The 14,958-nt window shown below is 51.0% G+C and overlaps 1 protein-coding gene across 6 annotated transcripts in view; it reads left to right on the forward strand.

Moving 5' to 3' along the window:
• The first annotated feature begins 4,214 nt into the window (after positions 1–4,214).
• SH3TC2 (SH3 domain and tetratricopeptide repeats 2) overlaps positions 4,215–14,958 on the forward strand; it is a 31,621-nt gene continuing 20,877 nt past the window's right edge. The window contains exons 1-7 of one of the 6 annotated variants that reach the window (XM_075009411.1): positions 4,215–4,390; positions 9,833–9,952; positions 11,162–11,266; positions 12,022–12,167; positions 13,219–13,324; positions 13,746–13,889; positions 14,003–14,204. In XM_075009411.1, coding sequence (XP_074865512.1) covers positions 9,943–9,952; positions 11,162–11,266; positions 12,022–12,167; positions 13,219–13,324; positions 13,746–13,889; positions 14,003–14,204 — 713 coding nt within the window. In that variant the 5' untranslated portion in view covers positions 4,215–4,390; positions 9,833–9,942. Of the gene's footprint in view, positions 4,391–7,791; positions 8,663–8,746; positions 9,694–9,832; positions 9,953–11,161; positions 11,267–12,021; positions 12,168–13,218; positions 13,325–13,745; positions 13,890–14,002; positions 14,205–14,958 lie in introns of those variants that run through there. The other 5 variants (XM_075009413.1, XM_075009410.1, XM_075009408.1 and 2 more) reach the window with 5 other exon arrangements.

A 14,958-nucleotide genomic window follows, 5' to 3' on the forward strand; every position in this document is an offset into this window, starting at 1 on the left:
GCTCATCTTTAAGGGGCAGAAGGCAGATCATCCATTCACTTTTTGACACAGTGGGGAGGAAACGCTTTTACTAGTGGGGGTGTTGGAAGCCAACCCTCTTACCCCTCTTCTCGCCTTTCCAGCTGGAAGCAGGCATGGAGCCCTGCAGCCAGCAGCCAGGACCTTAGAGCAGGCAGCAACGGGGAGCAGGGCACTAGGTCAGGCAGCCGTTGGAATACGGAGAGTGGCGGTGGCGTGGCATGCAGGGCGGGCAGCTGGGACCCTGGGCGCAGGTCTGGCAGCGGAACCCTGGCTAAAACCTGTGGGTAGGGTTCCTCCACCCCCTCTTAGTTCCTGCACCTATGACATGACCTTTTTGCACTGATTGAGAGACTTGTGGTGATGGGTTTTGTGAGAAGAATACTGCCTCTTCACAGGGACTAGACTAAGTCTGCCAGCTCCTTTCACATCCTCTGAAGTGGACTGGTCACAATCAATGCAGGCACTGGGGAGACTCTGAACCTCTCAGTAGTCTGTCCTTGCAAAGTGCAAGGCTGTCACATGAGGAGGCATTTCTGCTCCATTGCAGAAGAGCCAGAGGCAGCCAGCACCATGTCAGAGACTGAGCTCCCCAGGGCTCCCAAAGCTGGTTAGAAATCTCTGCAGGACACAGTTCACACTTGCAGGCTCTCACCCAGTTCCTGCATGTCACTCTGTGTCCTCTGGAGAGCCTGGGCTGGGTTCCCATGCAAAACCAGAGCGAAGTCTTGGAAGTTTCACTCTGTCTGCCACAGATGTGCTTGCAGCCCTGTCAAGCTCTTGAAATAGCAGTGTCTGAGGCTGCTCAGGGGAGAAACATGCAGTGAGGCAGAAGGGAGCAGTGTTGCATGGAAGAAGGTGACCACAGAACATTGTGAGTCAGATTCATGGCTCTGGTGAGCTCTGGCTGGTACAGGACCTAGGATTGATGGAAACAAGATGCTTTTACATTGCCTTTTAGCTCCCCTAAACCTGTAGCTGGCATCTGCTCTCCTCTGCACTAGCACTAGTAATGTCTCCTCCTAGGGACCGTTCCATAACTTGCAAACTGCTGCAGTGTAAGATGTTCCTGCAACCAGCAAAGGTAGGGGAAGGCAAAGCTGGCCTAGAATGGGCTACACCTGTTTTAAGCCACCTGGCGATTCCTCTACATCAGCTTTCCTGAGCAAAGCCCAGCCACAAGAATGGGGGCTGAGAATCTGTCCCCCATATACCCAGGAGCCCTATGCATCTGAGAGAAGGCACAAGATAAGAGATGGTGTCTTAGAGCATAGGGATAATGTGTATGTTATTTCCCCTCCAGGGTTACACATGAAATTATGGGCTTGATTCTGAACTGAGCTATCATGGCATTTAAAAAGCCCAGGGACTACTGGTGCTCAGGTACCACAGGGATCCTTCTCTCAGAAGGACCCTGGATAGCCAGCTAACCATTGTGAAAATACGCTTCTATTTCCCTGACTTCACTCCTCTTCCCTCCTTGCTGCGCTCCTTCACCCCTCTTTTGTGCCCCCCTGTAAGCTCTTGGAGCAGGGACTCTTGTGCTGTGGCTCTGCACAAAGTCCAGAACAATGGAGCCCTCACAGCCGGGAGCCTCTGGGCTCTACCACAGTCCAAAGGGTATTGGCACATTTGCTTAGAGACAATAGGACTGAATTTAAAAAGCAGAACCTCTGCCCTGGAAAGCTCTAGGTAGCATGTGGAACTCATCCCCACAACCAAGTTATAGCTGTACAGTGGGACTCGCTCGCACTTCCTCCTTCCCACTGCTTATCTGTGGCCTTCACTTTTGTCCCTGATTAAACCGGAAACCCTTCTTGGCAGTGTCTGTCTCTTTGTGTTTGAAGCACAAGGGACACTCCATGTTAAATACAAGTGACCACAAGAATATGAATTAGTTAATAACCAAATACACTTTCACAGAGAGCAACAGAGATCAAAGCAGCAGTCTAAGCTGAAAATGTTCTCAGCCACTATCCTGCATAGCTTTGTCTCTAGACCAGTCAATTTAAACACTGCTGTCCCTGCACCATTGTTGCACCAGTGTACCTTTTTATGTGTTCTAAGCAGTTTCTGGCCAATAGAAACACAGCACTGACAGCAGAGCCATGTGACCTAGTTCTCAAAGGTGCTGAGTATCTCCAGCTCCTAGTGAAAACAATGAGAGCTGCATGGGGAAGGCAAGTTTCAGCACGTGGGAATTTAGACCCATGAAGCGTGGCTTAGTCCGGTGGCACAACCCTCTAGTTGCTGGACTAATTGAGTAGCACTGTAGGACAGACAGCTTCAGCTGAGGGCAGTTCCTGCCAATTACAGGAGGTTAAGAAGCATGCACGGGGAAGAAGCAGGCCAGGAGAGGGTTCTTGAGGCTGAGTTACATGTGTGGGGTGGGAATGAAAAGAGGAGTCTGTACAGAATGGGCTGGCTAGCTCTGTTTCTAGGCGCTGGCCTGGCAGCGATGCTGCTCTAGCACCAGAATGTAGTACATCGATGAACGGGAGTTTCCTTCGGTGTGGGGAATCCACCTGCCCGAGTGGCAGTAACTACACTGACGGAAGAATTCTTTTGCCAACCCAGCCACCGCTGCACTGGGGTTTGGTCAGCTTAAATGCATCTCTCCACAGTGTGAATGTTTCAAACCCCGCCCCCCCTCCCCAGGCAACCGCGTTAGGTCAGCTAAACATTATGTGCAGACCCTGGCTCAATGCACATAGAGCATTGCTGTCTGCTGAAGCCCTTCCATTCTGCACAACCCAACACATGCCCCAGCAAGTGGGCTTCCCCTCCCTCCATGCTGTCCATTGCTTAGGCAAGGAACAGCCCCGGGCTATGTTCTCCCTATCCCAAGGCCTTCCTCTTTGTCCCTTATTTTCTAGGTGCACCTAGGAATGAGACCCAATCGCTCACCTCCTTAATCCCCGTGCAATCAAAACGCAGGTCTCCCAGCCCTCAAACCACCTGATGTGCCAGAGCTTGTTTGCAGCTTGCAGTGCATCAGAAGTTAAGTGATGGAGGTGAGCTCTGGGCAGATGGTCTCTTTTCTTGCCTCTGGCACTGTGTCAAAATGATTTGGAATGCAAGGCCATAAGGAAATGGTTGGATCAGACCACATGGACTTCTGTGCTATAAAAGTAGAAACATCCTTCCATAGGTAGAGTTTAGTGCCCTGCTAACACTGACAGCCTCTCCTTGCCCCCGTTTTACAGAGAAGAAAGCTGAGGGCAGTGAGGTAAAGTGTTTGCAAAGAGTTGCACAGCACTAGGGCGACCACCCCTGGGGGATGGAAATAAGGGGCAATGGGTTTTCATAAAGGGATACTTTAGAGAAACTCCATTCTGTTTTGCATAGCGTGTAATCGTCTCTCCTGTACCTTTCTACTGCACACAAGTACGTGATGTAATTATCACGAGCTTCACTTCAATATTTGAGACGGTCAAGGGATAATCCTTAGGGGACAAGTGGTCCCCTAAGGGACAAATCGATGGAGTACGGGATGGATGGTTACCCTGCGCTGAAAGTCAATGGCAGAACTCAGACCTGCACCCAAATCGCCCGACCATATTGTGTGCATAAGACCTCCAAACTATAAGAGCCTCCTGCTGTCCTGCCCCAGCATGAGTCCTCTCCTGTCCTCATGGCAGCTCTCAGACTTGGGGCTGAGTCTCTCATCAGTCCCAGCCAGCTCACCTGGATTCTGTTCCCCGCCGCCAGCCTTGTCACCTGCTCTGAGGCGGGATGACAGAGCAGAGCTTTCCCACTCTGAATTGATATTTAACCAACATTAAAATTTCTCAACCTCAAGGGCACAGAGGGGAGTCAGAGGCATAGGGAGGCGGGAGAGCAGGGCAACTAGCCAGGCCGGAATAACTAGTTTAGTCAAAACAACAGCTCAAGAAAAAGACAGACGGCTGCTGGCCCCGCTTGGACCGATGCTAATTTGGCTCAAAGCAACTGCTACCTGCTTTCCCAGCCCCTTGTGGACTTACTTGCTGGAAACTCAGCTCTGAGGTAGCCTTGGTGCTTCCCTCCTGTGAGCCAGGAATCTGCAGGCACTGGGCTGTTTACAGAACAGCTCCTGGGTAACTCATTGACCTCAGCATTCAGCCGCACTGCTGGGAAACAGAGGTCCCCTGGATGATAAGCTGCTCGCACAAGAAATTCTTTTCCTTGTGCGAGGGAGTGGCTGTGTTGTGCCTGCCTGCCTGGCTCCTAAACACAAACACGCGCTCTCCCTGACCTGCAGAAGCCGGCTGTGCTGCTACCCGCGTGGTCCACACCGTCCCTCTGGGGTGCTACCTCCCGGGTTGGCCCAGCAGAGCCATCTAGGGAGGATGCCGAGGAGCAGAGTGAACGTGTGCCGATGAAGAATCAGGTCAGTGCAGCCGCTCGCTCTGCTTGGCAGTTACGTTCGCCTTCTGTGGCGGCCTGCCTGTCCTGCTGCAGCGCTTGTTACCCATCTGGGAGATTTCTCAGCGGAGTAAACATAGCTGGGAGGCAGGGTTTGCTGGCACTTCCAGCAGCCCTGTGAGGGGTACACATCCACGCAGCTGGTGGAGACGCTGAGGGATTTTCTGTCCCCACTGAGTTAGGCACTCAGTAACTGTGGTGATGGGCATGGCGTGCCAGCTTTGAGCAGAATACTCTGGTTTTCTTGGGGACGCAGAGGTCTCACGAGCAGGGAAGCACAGAACAGCGCTGGCAGCCGTTCAGGTTTTACTGAAAAAAGAAATCTGATCTGAAGAAGTGGGTCTTACCCACCAAAGCTCCTTACCTAAAATCGATACTCTGTAAGGTGCTGCAGGACTGCTTGTTTTTGTGAAGCTACAGACTAACAGGGCCACCCCTCAGAGGTTTTACCGAGTGAATATAATGTTCTGGCTGGCAGCCCTGAGGAACCAAAGCCTGCTGTGTTGTTATTATAGTACAGGCAAAGCACGGGCAATGCGCAAACACTGGGGCAGGCTCCCCACCTAGTGTGCCCCACTGACGCTGACCCGGAGGCTGTAGCCCTAAGGGAGGGCTGGGGAGGACTCTCTGGGGTTCACTCGAAAACTGACTTCTTTCAGAGTCTGATGAGCAGCAGCCAGCTGGTGCCAGCTGTGCTGGAGGGTGTCTGATAGGGATCCCTGTCGTGCTTTTCACAGGGCTGGCCATTCACCTAACCCAGGCGAGGCTCCTCAAACTAGCAGCGCCCAAAGCCAGGGACTGTGCCTGCGTGTGAAACTGTTCACCTAGTCCCTCGGATGAGGCTTTTCAAAGGAGCTGGGCCAGATTTCTGAATGTTAAGCCAGAGCTCACGAGAGGTGGAAGATGGGGGAAGAGCTCAGCAGGGTGGCGAGGGCTTTGGAAGATTTGTTCCCAGCACAGCAGCGCTTGGCTGCTGCAAATGTGTGTGGACAGCCCCTCTGAGATCTCCCCCCATCCCATCTCCTGCTTTTGCAGGGACAGCTGAAATCCAGCACACCTGGGTTTGAACTTCACCACTGCCCCCTGGATTTTTACACTGGGCAGCCAAATACCCGCTAACCGGGGCTTCCAGTGTGCCTGATGTTACAGCCAGGAGCGTGCTCCTTTGCTCTGGCAGCACCAGTGGGGCAAGATTAGGGAATGCAGCATAGCTGCTTTCCCGCCTACTTTCTGCCCACTCTCTTCCAATGCGCAGCTTTGCAGCGAGACTAGGGAAGGGGGCTTGTTTGTCCTGTACAAAGCAGGCCAGGAAGAGGAAGTAGCAGCAAGTCTGGAGTGCTGTGAGGTAGGTGAGTCATAACGAGAAGCTGGTAAAAGTGTGGGGCTGGGGCTGGGGCCAGGGAGGACTCTGCCCGAAGGAGGCTGGGTCCAGGCACTGGTGGAGGATAGGAGTGAACTGGGCGGAGAGGGAGAGAGAGAATGGAATGCTGCAGACAGTTTTATAGTTCAGAGCAGATAGAACAGAAACAGAAACAGAAACAGAAACAAAACACTGAAATTCTCCCCAAAAGAGCCTGGACCTGGGCTCTCCTCTCAGGGCCACAGACCTCAGAAGCCTGTGGGTCCCTGGCCCTGAGTAGATGTCCTTGTTGGCCAGCCCTGATTCCATGGGCCATGCTGTGTCTGAGTGTCAGGCCAATTGCCAGGCTGGCAGGAGGTCTCTGAAAGCCTGGTGTCTACAGCTGCCTTCCAGGTGGGCTGCCATGGAGCTGGGCGGGTGAGCTGGTAGGGGGCTTGGTGGCCCATCTGAACTTCATCAATATCAAACCACCTCCACAAATACAATTAGGTTTTGCCAAATCAGCAAATTCCAATGATGACAATATTTTGCTGGGATTTGCTGGACCAGCTCTGGTTAGGAGTGCTGTTCACTGGGAGATAACTGGGCTAAACGGCTTGATACCCACAGCAGCAGGACCAACTCGGCCAGGGAGCAATTCCTTCTAGGTTACAGAAACTCCTGTGTGTACTTAAATGGACCAGATGGAGCCACACTGCCACCTTTTGTCCCAGTCATTAGTGTTATTTATATCATTGTAGTCCCTGAGAGGCCAGGTCATGGTCTGAGAGAAGAACACTGTGCTAGGTGCGGTCCCTCACTCAATCCTGCAGCTACTTCTTGGGGCCCGTTTTAGTTGTGTTCTATGTTGAGGAAACTCTTTCTAAGTAAGCACTTGTCCCTTTAATTCTCTCTTTGGCCCATTGTTCCCCTTGGTCGCACCCTGCTCCAACCGAGCAGGAGAGGTGTGATGAACACAGTTACTTTGGGGAACCACAGCACTGCTACTTTAAGACAGTTATGTCCTCAGCTGATGATGCTCTAGATGAAAACCAAAGCAAGTTATCCTGTGTAGGTTTATAACCATTCAGTTACTGCCTTAATTCACCTACCCCAACCAGAGCTCTGTTCACGCCGTCTCTCCATCCCCACATCACTTTTGGAACTTAGCTGATTGATTGAGACTAAACTGTGCTCTTGTTATAGAAATTATGCTGGCATCTGCCACCACTAATGCATCTGCCTGTTGGGGACAATGCCGTGGAGCTTGCAGTGACGTCTGGCACTGAGTCTGGGGATGGGAAAGGAACTTTCAGGCCAATGTACTGCTCCTCTTGAGCCAAAACCTCTCCCTGTGCAATCAGGTTTGATTTGCAATTATAGTGCATCACAAAGATAGTTTTGTACCAAGAATTAAACACTGGACAATAAAGCTGCGTCTACCCGTGCACGCTACTTCAAAGTAGCGGCACCAACTTCAAAATAGCGCCCGTCGCGTCTACACGCGTCGGGTGCTATTTCGAAGTTAACTTCGACGTTAGGCGGCGAGACGTCGAAGTCGCTAACCTCATGAGGAGATAGGAATAGCGCCCTACTTAGACGTTCAATGTCGAAGTAGGGACCGTGTAGACGATCCGCATCCCGCAACGTCGAAATTGCTGGGTCCTCCATGGCAGCCATCAGCTGGGGGGTTGAGAGATGCTCTCTCTCCAGCCCCTGCGGGGCTCTATGGTCACCGTGGGCAGCAGCCCTTAGCCCAGGGCTTCTGGCTGCTTCTGCGGCAGCTGGGGATCTATGCTGCAGGCACAGGGTCTGCAACCAGTTGTCAGCTCTGTGGATCTTGTGTTGTTTAGTGCAACTGTGTCTGGGAGGGGCCCTTTAAGGGAGCGGCTTGCTGTTGAGTCCGCCCTGTGACCCTGTCTGCAGCTGTGCCTAGCATCCCTATTTCGATGTGTGCTACTTTGACGTGTAGACGTTCCCTCGCTGCGCCTATTTCGATGTTGGGCTGAGCAACGTCGAAGTTGAACATCGACGTTGCCGGCCCTGGAGGACGTGTAGACGTTATTCATCGAAATAAACTATTTCGATGTCGCAACATCGAAATAAGCGATTTCGATGTTGGCTGCACGTGTAGACGTAGCCTAAGGGTTTAGTGCCATAAACTTTGTGTCCTTAGGCAAGTAATGTCTCCCCTTGGGCCTCAGTTTCCCCATCTGTGGAATGGGGAGAATAATACTGTCCTAAACTATGTGACAGTTATGCAGCTTAGCTTGTCAAGGGTTGGAAAGTAATCCCTTGTTGTCTGGGATGCTAGAGAAGCCACAACATTACTCTTACTATAAGAGTGCTCATGAAAGAATCAGAGGCAAGGTTGGCTTTTGGAGGCAGGGATGGCGGGGGGATTCAGTTTCAGTGCAGAGACGGTATGTGTCTGAGCTGAGGCAGGACAGGAGAAGAGGGGAGTTCAGCTGGTTTGCAGGAGAACCCCAATCTAAGCTGACATGTGGATTTCTGCCACCACTCGCTGAAGCTTGGAATTCGAGGAATGTACTGCATGGCGTTTGAGATACGCTCTGTAACAGCAGAGAGAGAAAGGAACCGCCAGAATCACAGAGCTGACACTGGGCAGCCGCTGCCCCACCGGCCTGGGAGACAGGCCCAGCCCCACCCCCCGCCTCGCAGATGCACAGCAGCTGTCAAAAGATGCATTGTGCATTGAGAGTCTGAGTCTCCATGCCAGTGGGGACAGAGCGCCATTGCAGGGCTGGGTAGCACTGGATTCACCCCGCGGCTGTGAGAAGGGACGACCTGCCAGCCTTGGGCCTGGCTGAGATGGTGAACACATGGGCTGCTGCTTTGGTGCCCCTTGGCAAAGGGAGCTTTCATTATGGTACACAGGTATGTTGTCTAGAGGGGTATCAGCCCCCTGCATTGTCCAGCTCCTTGTACAGTACTGAGCTGTGGCAGTTTATCTCCCAGCTCCCAGCTCTGCCAGGCTGGCTGGAAAAGGCTCCAGTGTTTGGATTGCTCCCCCATGCACAGGGCCAGCTGCTGTTAGCTCTTTCCCTCCCTTTCCTTACCACCGGCTTGCCAGTGCGTCCTGCCTTTGACAGCAGTGAGTTATTCTACAGAAACCCGCTGTGTCATCAGGGAGGGGAAGGAAGGAGTCATTCAGTCAGCTTCTGTCTCCTCCACATCCCCTTGGGAAATCTTCAGCACTCCTCTACCTCCACTTCTGCTTCCTGCCCAACAGCTCCTGGGGGCAATAGGGGAAGGCCTTGCAGTCAGCATCAGGTGATGGTGTTCACCTTTTTAGGTCTGAATGCTTATGGCAGGCCCCTTTGCCTGGTGATGTCAGGCCAGGTGACCTGATCAGAATGCGAAAGAATGGACTAGCAGGATGAATCCTGAGCTGGCATGAGGACTGGCTGGCTGATCTAGCAGGGATGGCTTTCCCCCAGACTTTCTGGGCCCACTCTTCCTGGAAAGAGAGGAGGGCCAGGTCCTGCTGTTAGCTACTCTGACATAAATCCGGAATGAGTCCACTGCTGCTGATCCCCAGGTATTTGCACTGCAGTAACTGAGTGACAAACCTGGCTCCTTGGTCCCTTCCACCGGTTGCTGGAAGAGGTGGTTGGCCCAGGTGGAGTTCATGCAGGAGACCTGCTGTTAGAAGTGACAAAACATCATCTCAGCAGAGGGAGGTGAATGAGTCACTGCTGGGAACTGCCCTGAAGCCTGACAACCAGTTTCAGTTCACACCAAAGTGCTTCTAGTTCCCTTTCCCAGGCAGCAGGAACAAAACCAAAGACAGAACAAATGAGGGCTGTTCCCCAACTCATCCTTGCTGTGCTGCTGAGTCTGCCTGAGACAAACATCCCCAGTGATGTCCCTCCAGGACTGTTTGGCAAACCCAGGGCAGATACAGAGTGAGTAGATGTGACACTCTGGAAACACTGTCCTTCATTTTTGCTGCTGTTGTTTTTGTTACTGAGTTACTCCAGGTCCCATGGCCAAGAATACCTTCCTCTGTGTCTGATTTGTGTCTGCTGGCATCATGTTCCTCAGGTGAAGAGCCGGATTCCTGTTCTCCCACCCCAGCTGGGCTTCTGGCCTCTTGGTCCAGTCTGCAGGAGTACACAGCTGGGCCTCCAGAAAAATGTTTCGCAGCAGAGATCATGACCTCAGGTACCTGAACACTGGAAGAGGGGAACCTCTTACTGGATCAGTCAGTTGGACACTGTAATGTTGATGCCACTCAGCCTTCTGCAGAGAGGAAATGAAAAAAATGATGGGGGGGGGCTTGTTAAATGAATACTAATCAAGCCCAGATAGGATGTTACATAGGAGTTCAGTAGCAGCTGCAGAGACAAAGTCTATTTCAGGTTCTGCCACTGACTTACTTCCTGGCATCAGGCAACTCACTGCACCCAGGCCTCAGTTTCCCCATATATGAAATGAAGATATTACTCCTTACATTCTGTTGTGAAATGTGTTGAGTGTCTCATGCAAAACGAAATACACATATTTAGATAGGGGCTTCTGAGTGTCAGCAGAGCTCACTAAATGAGCAGCCTGGGGCTGTCTTTTCCACTGCTAGCTGTAAAGATGGTTTATAATTCCATATGCACGTGGCAGGGTTTGTTTTATAAACTGTCAAAGCTGGCTAAACAGAACAAACATTAAGGAACAGTTATGGTCAGAAAAGTGACTTACAAAAACAGCTGCACTGTTACAATCTTCTGTCTCTTGGTGTACGTCCATCGTACGAGTCATAGCTGCTTACTGACAAAAACTGGGTTTTAAGCCGCTTGTTCCTGCAGACCCAATACAGCTGTGGAAGCACACGCTTGATTTTAATGCACTTCTAGCATCATGAATGTAACTGCCCACTAAAGTTCTGATTCCAGAAGCTTTATGGCCATGGCTACGATGTGGGAAACAGAAAGACTGCAGCCTGATTTTCAGACTCCGGCCTGGGCCAGCAGTTAGGAAAATCTCATTTTGACTAGCAAGATGATTAGTAAGGAGTTATGTAAATTACTGAGCCTCCTGCGCTGTAGAAGAACTACTACAGGATCCTCCAATGTTACCGGGTCATTTTACTGCCCAGAGCAGCATGCTCAGGCCTGACTCAAAAGCAAGAAGAGAAATACACCACAGTTCAGTGCTACTCCTGTCCTGGGCAAAACCAGGCACTTATTAAGGGGTATTCAGTGCTGGGGGGTCATTAGAAAGCAATAACCCTACTAATCAACCTCTCCTTCATTCGTGAGTCAGGGTGATATAATGTGCGCCCCCTACATTTGTTTTAAGAGCAGGTGGTATGGTAGGATAGACGGTATCTTCTCTGTCAAAACTGGCTGCCATCTTTCTGTCTCTGTGATGTTTTGTTAGGTAACTCCAGGCAGCTGGGGGCCGGAGATCAGCATGCGCAGTTAGCAGAGGGCCCCCTGGAGACCAAATCTGTGTCACTGGCTGTAGGGGAGGGATTTCAAACTGGTAAGATATTGTCTTGTCCATGATCAGTGTTTCTAGTTATAGTGTGTAACAAAGACTGACTCACTGACCCACCCCTAAATAGATCTTCCCAGCCCACCAGGTTTCTCCTCTTTAATATTAGCATGCAGAGAACCTACTTGGGGCGAGCACCGGTCCGACCTTGTTATTTTAGCAATGGAGCAAACTGAGGGTCGGAGGCATGGATGCAGCAAGGGGGTGCAAGCTCTGTGCCAGGCGGCTCGAAGCAGAGCACAGTAAGGCTGGTCAGATGTCCCCATGACCCGTGTCATAACACCCCCCTCCTTCTTTACAGGGGCTAATTGTAAAAGTGACAGACTGAGAGCAGCAGATGGAGTTGAGCCAGTGCAGGCAGGTGTTATGCAAGCTTCTCCCACACAGCTCCACCAGTGAGCCTCAGTGTGGGGTTTGCAGCTCTGCGATTGCCCCGTGTGCTGTTTCACACAGCTAGGCCAATGCATCTCAGTCCTGACCTGCAGGGCCCTGATGTTGTAGTCCTGAAGCCTGTCCTCTGCAGAGCCAGCCTGTCAGGCACAGCTATGTGGTGGGTCTGCAAGTGGGCGACTGCCCTAAGGATGAGCCTGTCAAACTCAGCTGACTTGTGATCTTGGCCAACCCCACTAGACTGGTGTTTGGGCTAAAGATGAGGTCCATAGACAACATGGCCGGGGGGAAGATTGAGACTTGGGGTATTTTCTTCTATTTTTTACATGTAACAGTTGCTCTCCTTTAATCAGCCATGTTTCCTTTTCAAGAGATTGTGCTCATGTTCTCGATTGAGAGTCGCGCGTCTCAGTGTGTCAACTCTCAGCTGCAGGAGACAGCAAGGAGAAAGCTGTGGGCCCTGGAAAATGATGACAAGGACGTCTGCAATCTTTTCAAGGTGAGAGTCCCAGCTGCGGGCACATGGAGTGAAAGAGGGTGGAAGGGAAACTACCCACATGCACCATGATCGGCTGAGAACCAGGTGGTGAGAAGAGAGTGGTGGACAACAGAAGAAGCCAAAGAACTGTGAGATTTTTCAAAGGTGCCTGGGGGAATGGGGGGCCACTGAAAGTTAGTCTACCTAGACCGACGGACTGATACCCACTTTGGAGATAGCGCAATTCCCATTCATTTTGTGTCAGATGAGGTTCACAGGCTATATCAGGATGTTGTAAGACTAATTATGAAAAGATGCTATGTAATAATAATGTTCATTGGCCAGATCTAGCTTTCTGTCTCCGTTTTTCGAGTCCCATGGTAGTACCACCATACTGTCTGCTGGTAGCTCTGTAATGGTCCCAGCTGCTGGAGGCCTGGAAGAAGATCTGTGTTACAACTACTCATGACAAGGAAAAGTCTCTTTATCTCAAGAGGCAGATCTACTGCTCTCAGAATCATATGGCCCCTTGGGTCAAATCACAAGAGGGAAGGATTTCTAAGTCCCCTTAAATCCAGCCACATGTTGGTTTGGGAGGTGCCTCTGTCTTGACTGACCACTGCCTCTCCACCCCATTGAACAATCCAGATATCTGCATTTCATAAGCTGAAGTGCACTGGTATGTGCAATACAACTAGGAATGGATTTTGTGGGGCATTAGTTAACTCCCTCCCACTCATTCTTCTTCATCAAAAAGCACCAGTGATAATATGGAGGGAAAAGCTGAGAAGATTCAGTCCTTCCTTTTGGACAGACCCAATTGGCACAGCCACCACTAAGCAGCAAAGCCCTGCCTGGAACCTTGGCCATGAACTCAGAGCCCCAGAGCTCCAGGTTGGACCACATCAGCATACTCGTTCCAGATCCCAGTTGTTGGTCCTTCCATTATTAACGAACATGAAACGTAGCACCACCAGCACTTTTGTCCTCCCTACTATCATGGCTGTCATGGCAGGAGTTTCAGTTGAACATGAGGGCCTTCTCATATTCTTGTGCTATCTTTTCTCTGTAGGAGCTGTCAGCCAGGCTGGTCTGTATCCAGGCCCAACAGGATCGGGTCCTCCTCACCTTCAAGACCATAGACGAAGTCTGGAAGTTTTCCACATATTTGGCATTAGGTAGAACACTCCTCACACCAAGCAGGAAAAAGGGGTGGTCAGTAAGTGGGGACCATGCCACAAGCTGTCTGTGTGGAGACATTAAGCCATGCCACACATGCAATTGGCTAACAGAGTGGAAAGCTTGTGAATGAGGTTTGATGCAGGAGAGATAAGCAGCATGGTACCCATCTGCAGATTTATGAAGCCACTGTCCAGCTCAGGCAAGAGGCTTATCTGTATCAGCTAACCATCCCTTGCAAGCAATGGACCTGGGAATCGCTAATTAGGATAGCCAAGATAGTCACCCAGGAGGCTGTTGCCACACTGGTTGCAAATAGCTGCTCTAATGGATAGCAGAAACAGGTCTTTGTCCTTTTACAGGTTGGGAGTACATGGAAAAGTAATGTGCTTAGCCTGCGTTCTCGCTTTGGTTTATAAGGTTACGTGGCTTGCTGTTTGGAGCATCTGCTCTTTGACTATGGATACTGGCTGAACTGTTCTCTGGTGGAGGACACTGAGATCCGAGTTACTGTAGACGAAGCTCACTTGGCCACCATGTACCTGGGTCTGCTACTCCAGGAAGGTGAGAAGTGCTCAGCAGGATGGTGGTTTAGAGGGCACAGACCCATTCTTGGTTCCTGAGTGTGTGGGGATGTAAGGAACAACTGCTAATTGCTTCCCTGCTTCTGTTTACAGGTAACTTCTTTTGCAGAGCGGTGCTCAATGTGCTTCAACCCACGGAGGAGGGAGAGGAAAACTTAAGGCTCCACGAGAATGAACTAATCCATGTGAAGTACACTGGGGAAGAATCAAAATGGGAAGGGACGTCCTTATGGACAGGTCAGCGAGGCCTGGTGGCCGTAGCAGCCGTAGAGCCACTTCCCCGCCCATTTTACCAGTAAGTACACTGACCCCCATGCTCTACACAAAGGACTGTGCTGCCCACCCAATGTTTCTTCCTGTTCATGGCACATTCAGTACCATAGCAGCACCAAATCCAGCCTACGAGAATACCCTTATCACTGAGCTAAGGGGCAACCCTTTGTACCTGAACACTGCTGGTCTGGACTGTCAGCACATTTGTAAAATCAAAGGCCTAATTCTGCTCCCACTCTGGTTTTACACTGATGTTGGTCCCCTTGATTGCAGTAAACTTACTCTTGATTTATGCTGGTGTTACTGGGAGGAAAAGCACAGCCCAAAGTTAACATCAAGTTAGCTGAAGATGAAGGCTGCCCCAGCGGTTGGCTGTTAAGGAATTAATATTAATAGCATGATCCCTCCTGACAGATACCTGGCTAAGTCGCTGTGACATGGCCATCACTCATAGCAACCAATGAAACTCCCTTCCACACCCTGTGAAATTCATCATGCTTTTAAGTGGGTGTCAATTGATGTGCTACCCAAGGGACACTCGGACGAGTGTACCTGCAATATTTACCTACTGCCTCCCTGGCAAGTCGCCATGCCTGCGGTTAGTGGATTGGCAGCGCTGGGCATGTGCCACGTGAGCTCCTGCTGTTTAAGGGTCCCTGAGCACTTTTGATAACTTTCTGCACTTCCTCCTGAAAATGCGATTGGTGGCCTGAGAACACCAAGTCTTTACCCAGCGAACAATTCTCAGCGAGAACTGGCGTGTTCACCCAGGGTTT

This window comes from Carettochelys insculpta, chromosome 15 (assembly GCF_033958435.1).
Source record: "Carettochelys insculpta isolate YL-2023 chromosome 15, ASM3395843v1, whole genome shotgun sequence".
In the NCBI taxonomy this organism is placed as follows: domain Eukaryota; kingdom Metazoa; phylum Chordata; order Testudines; family Carettochelyidae; genus Carettochelys; species Carettochelys insculpta.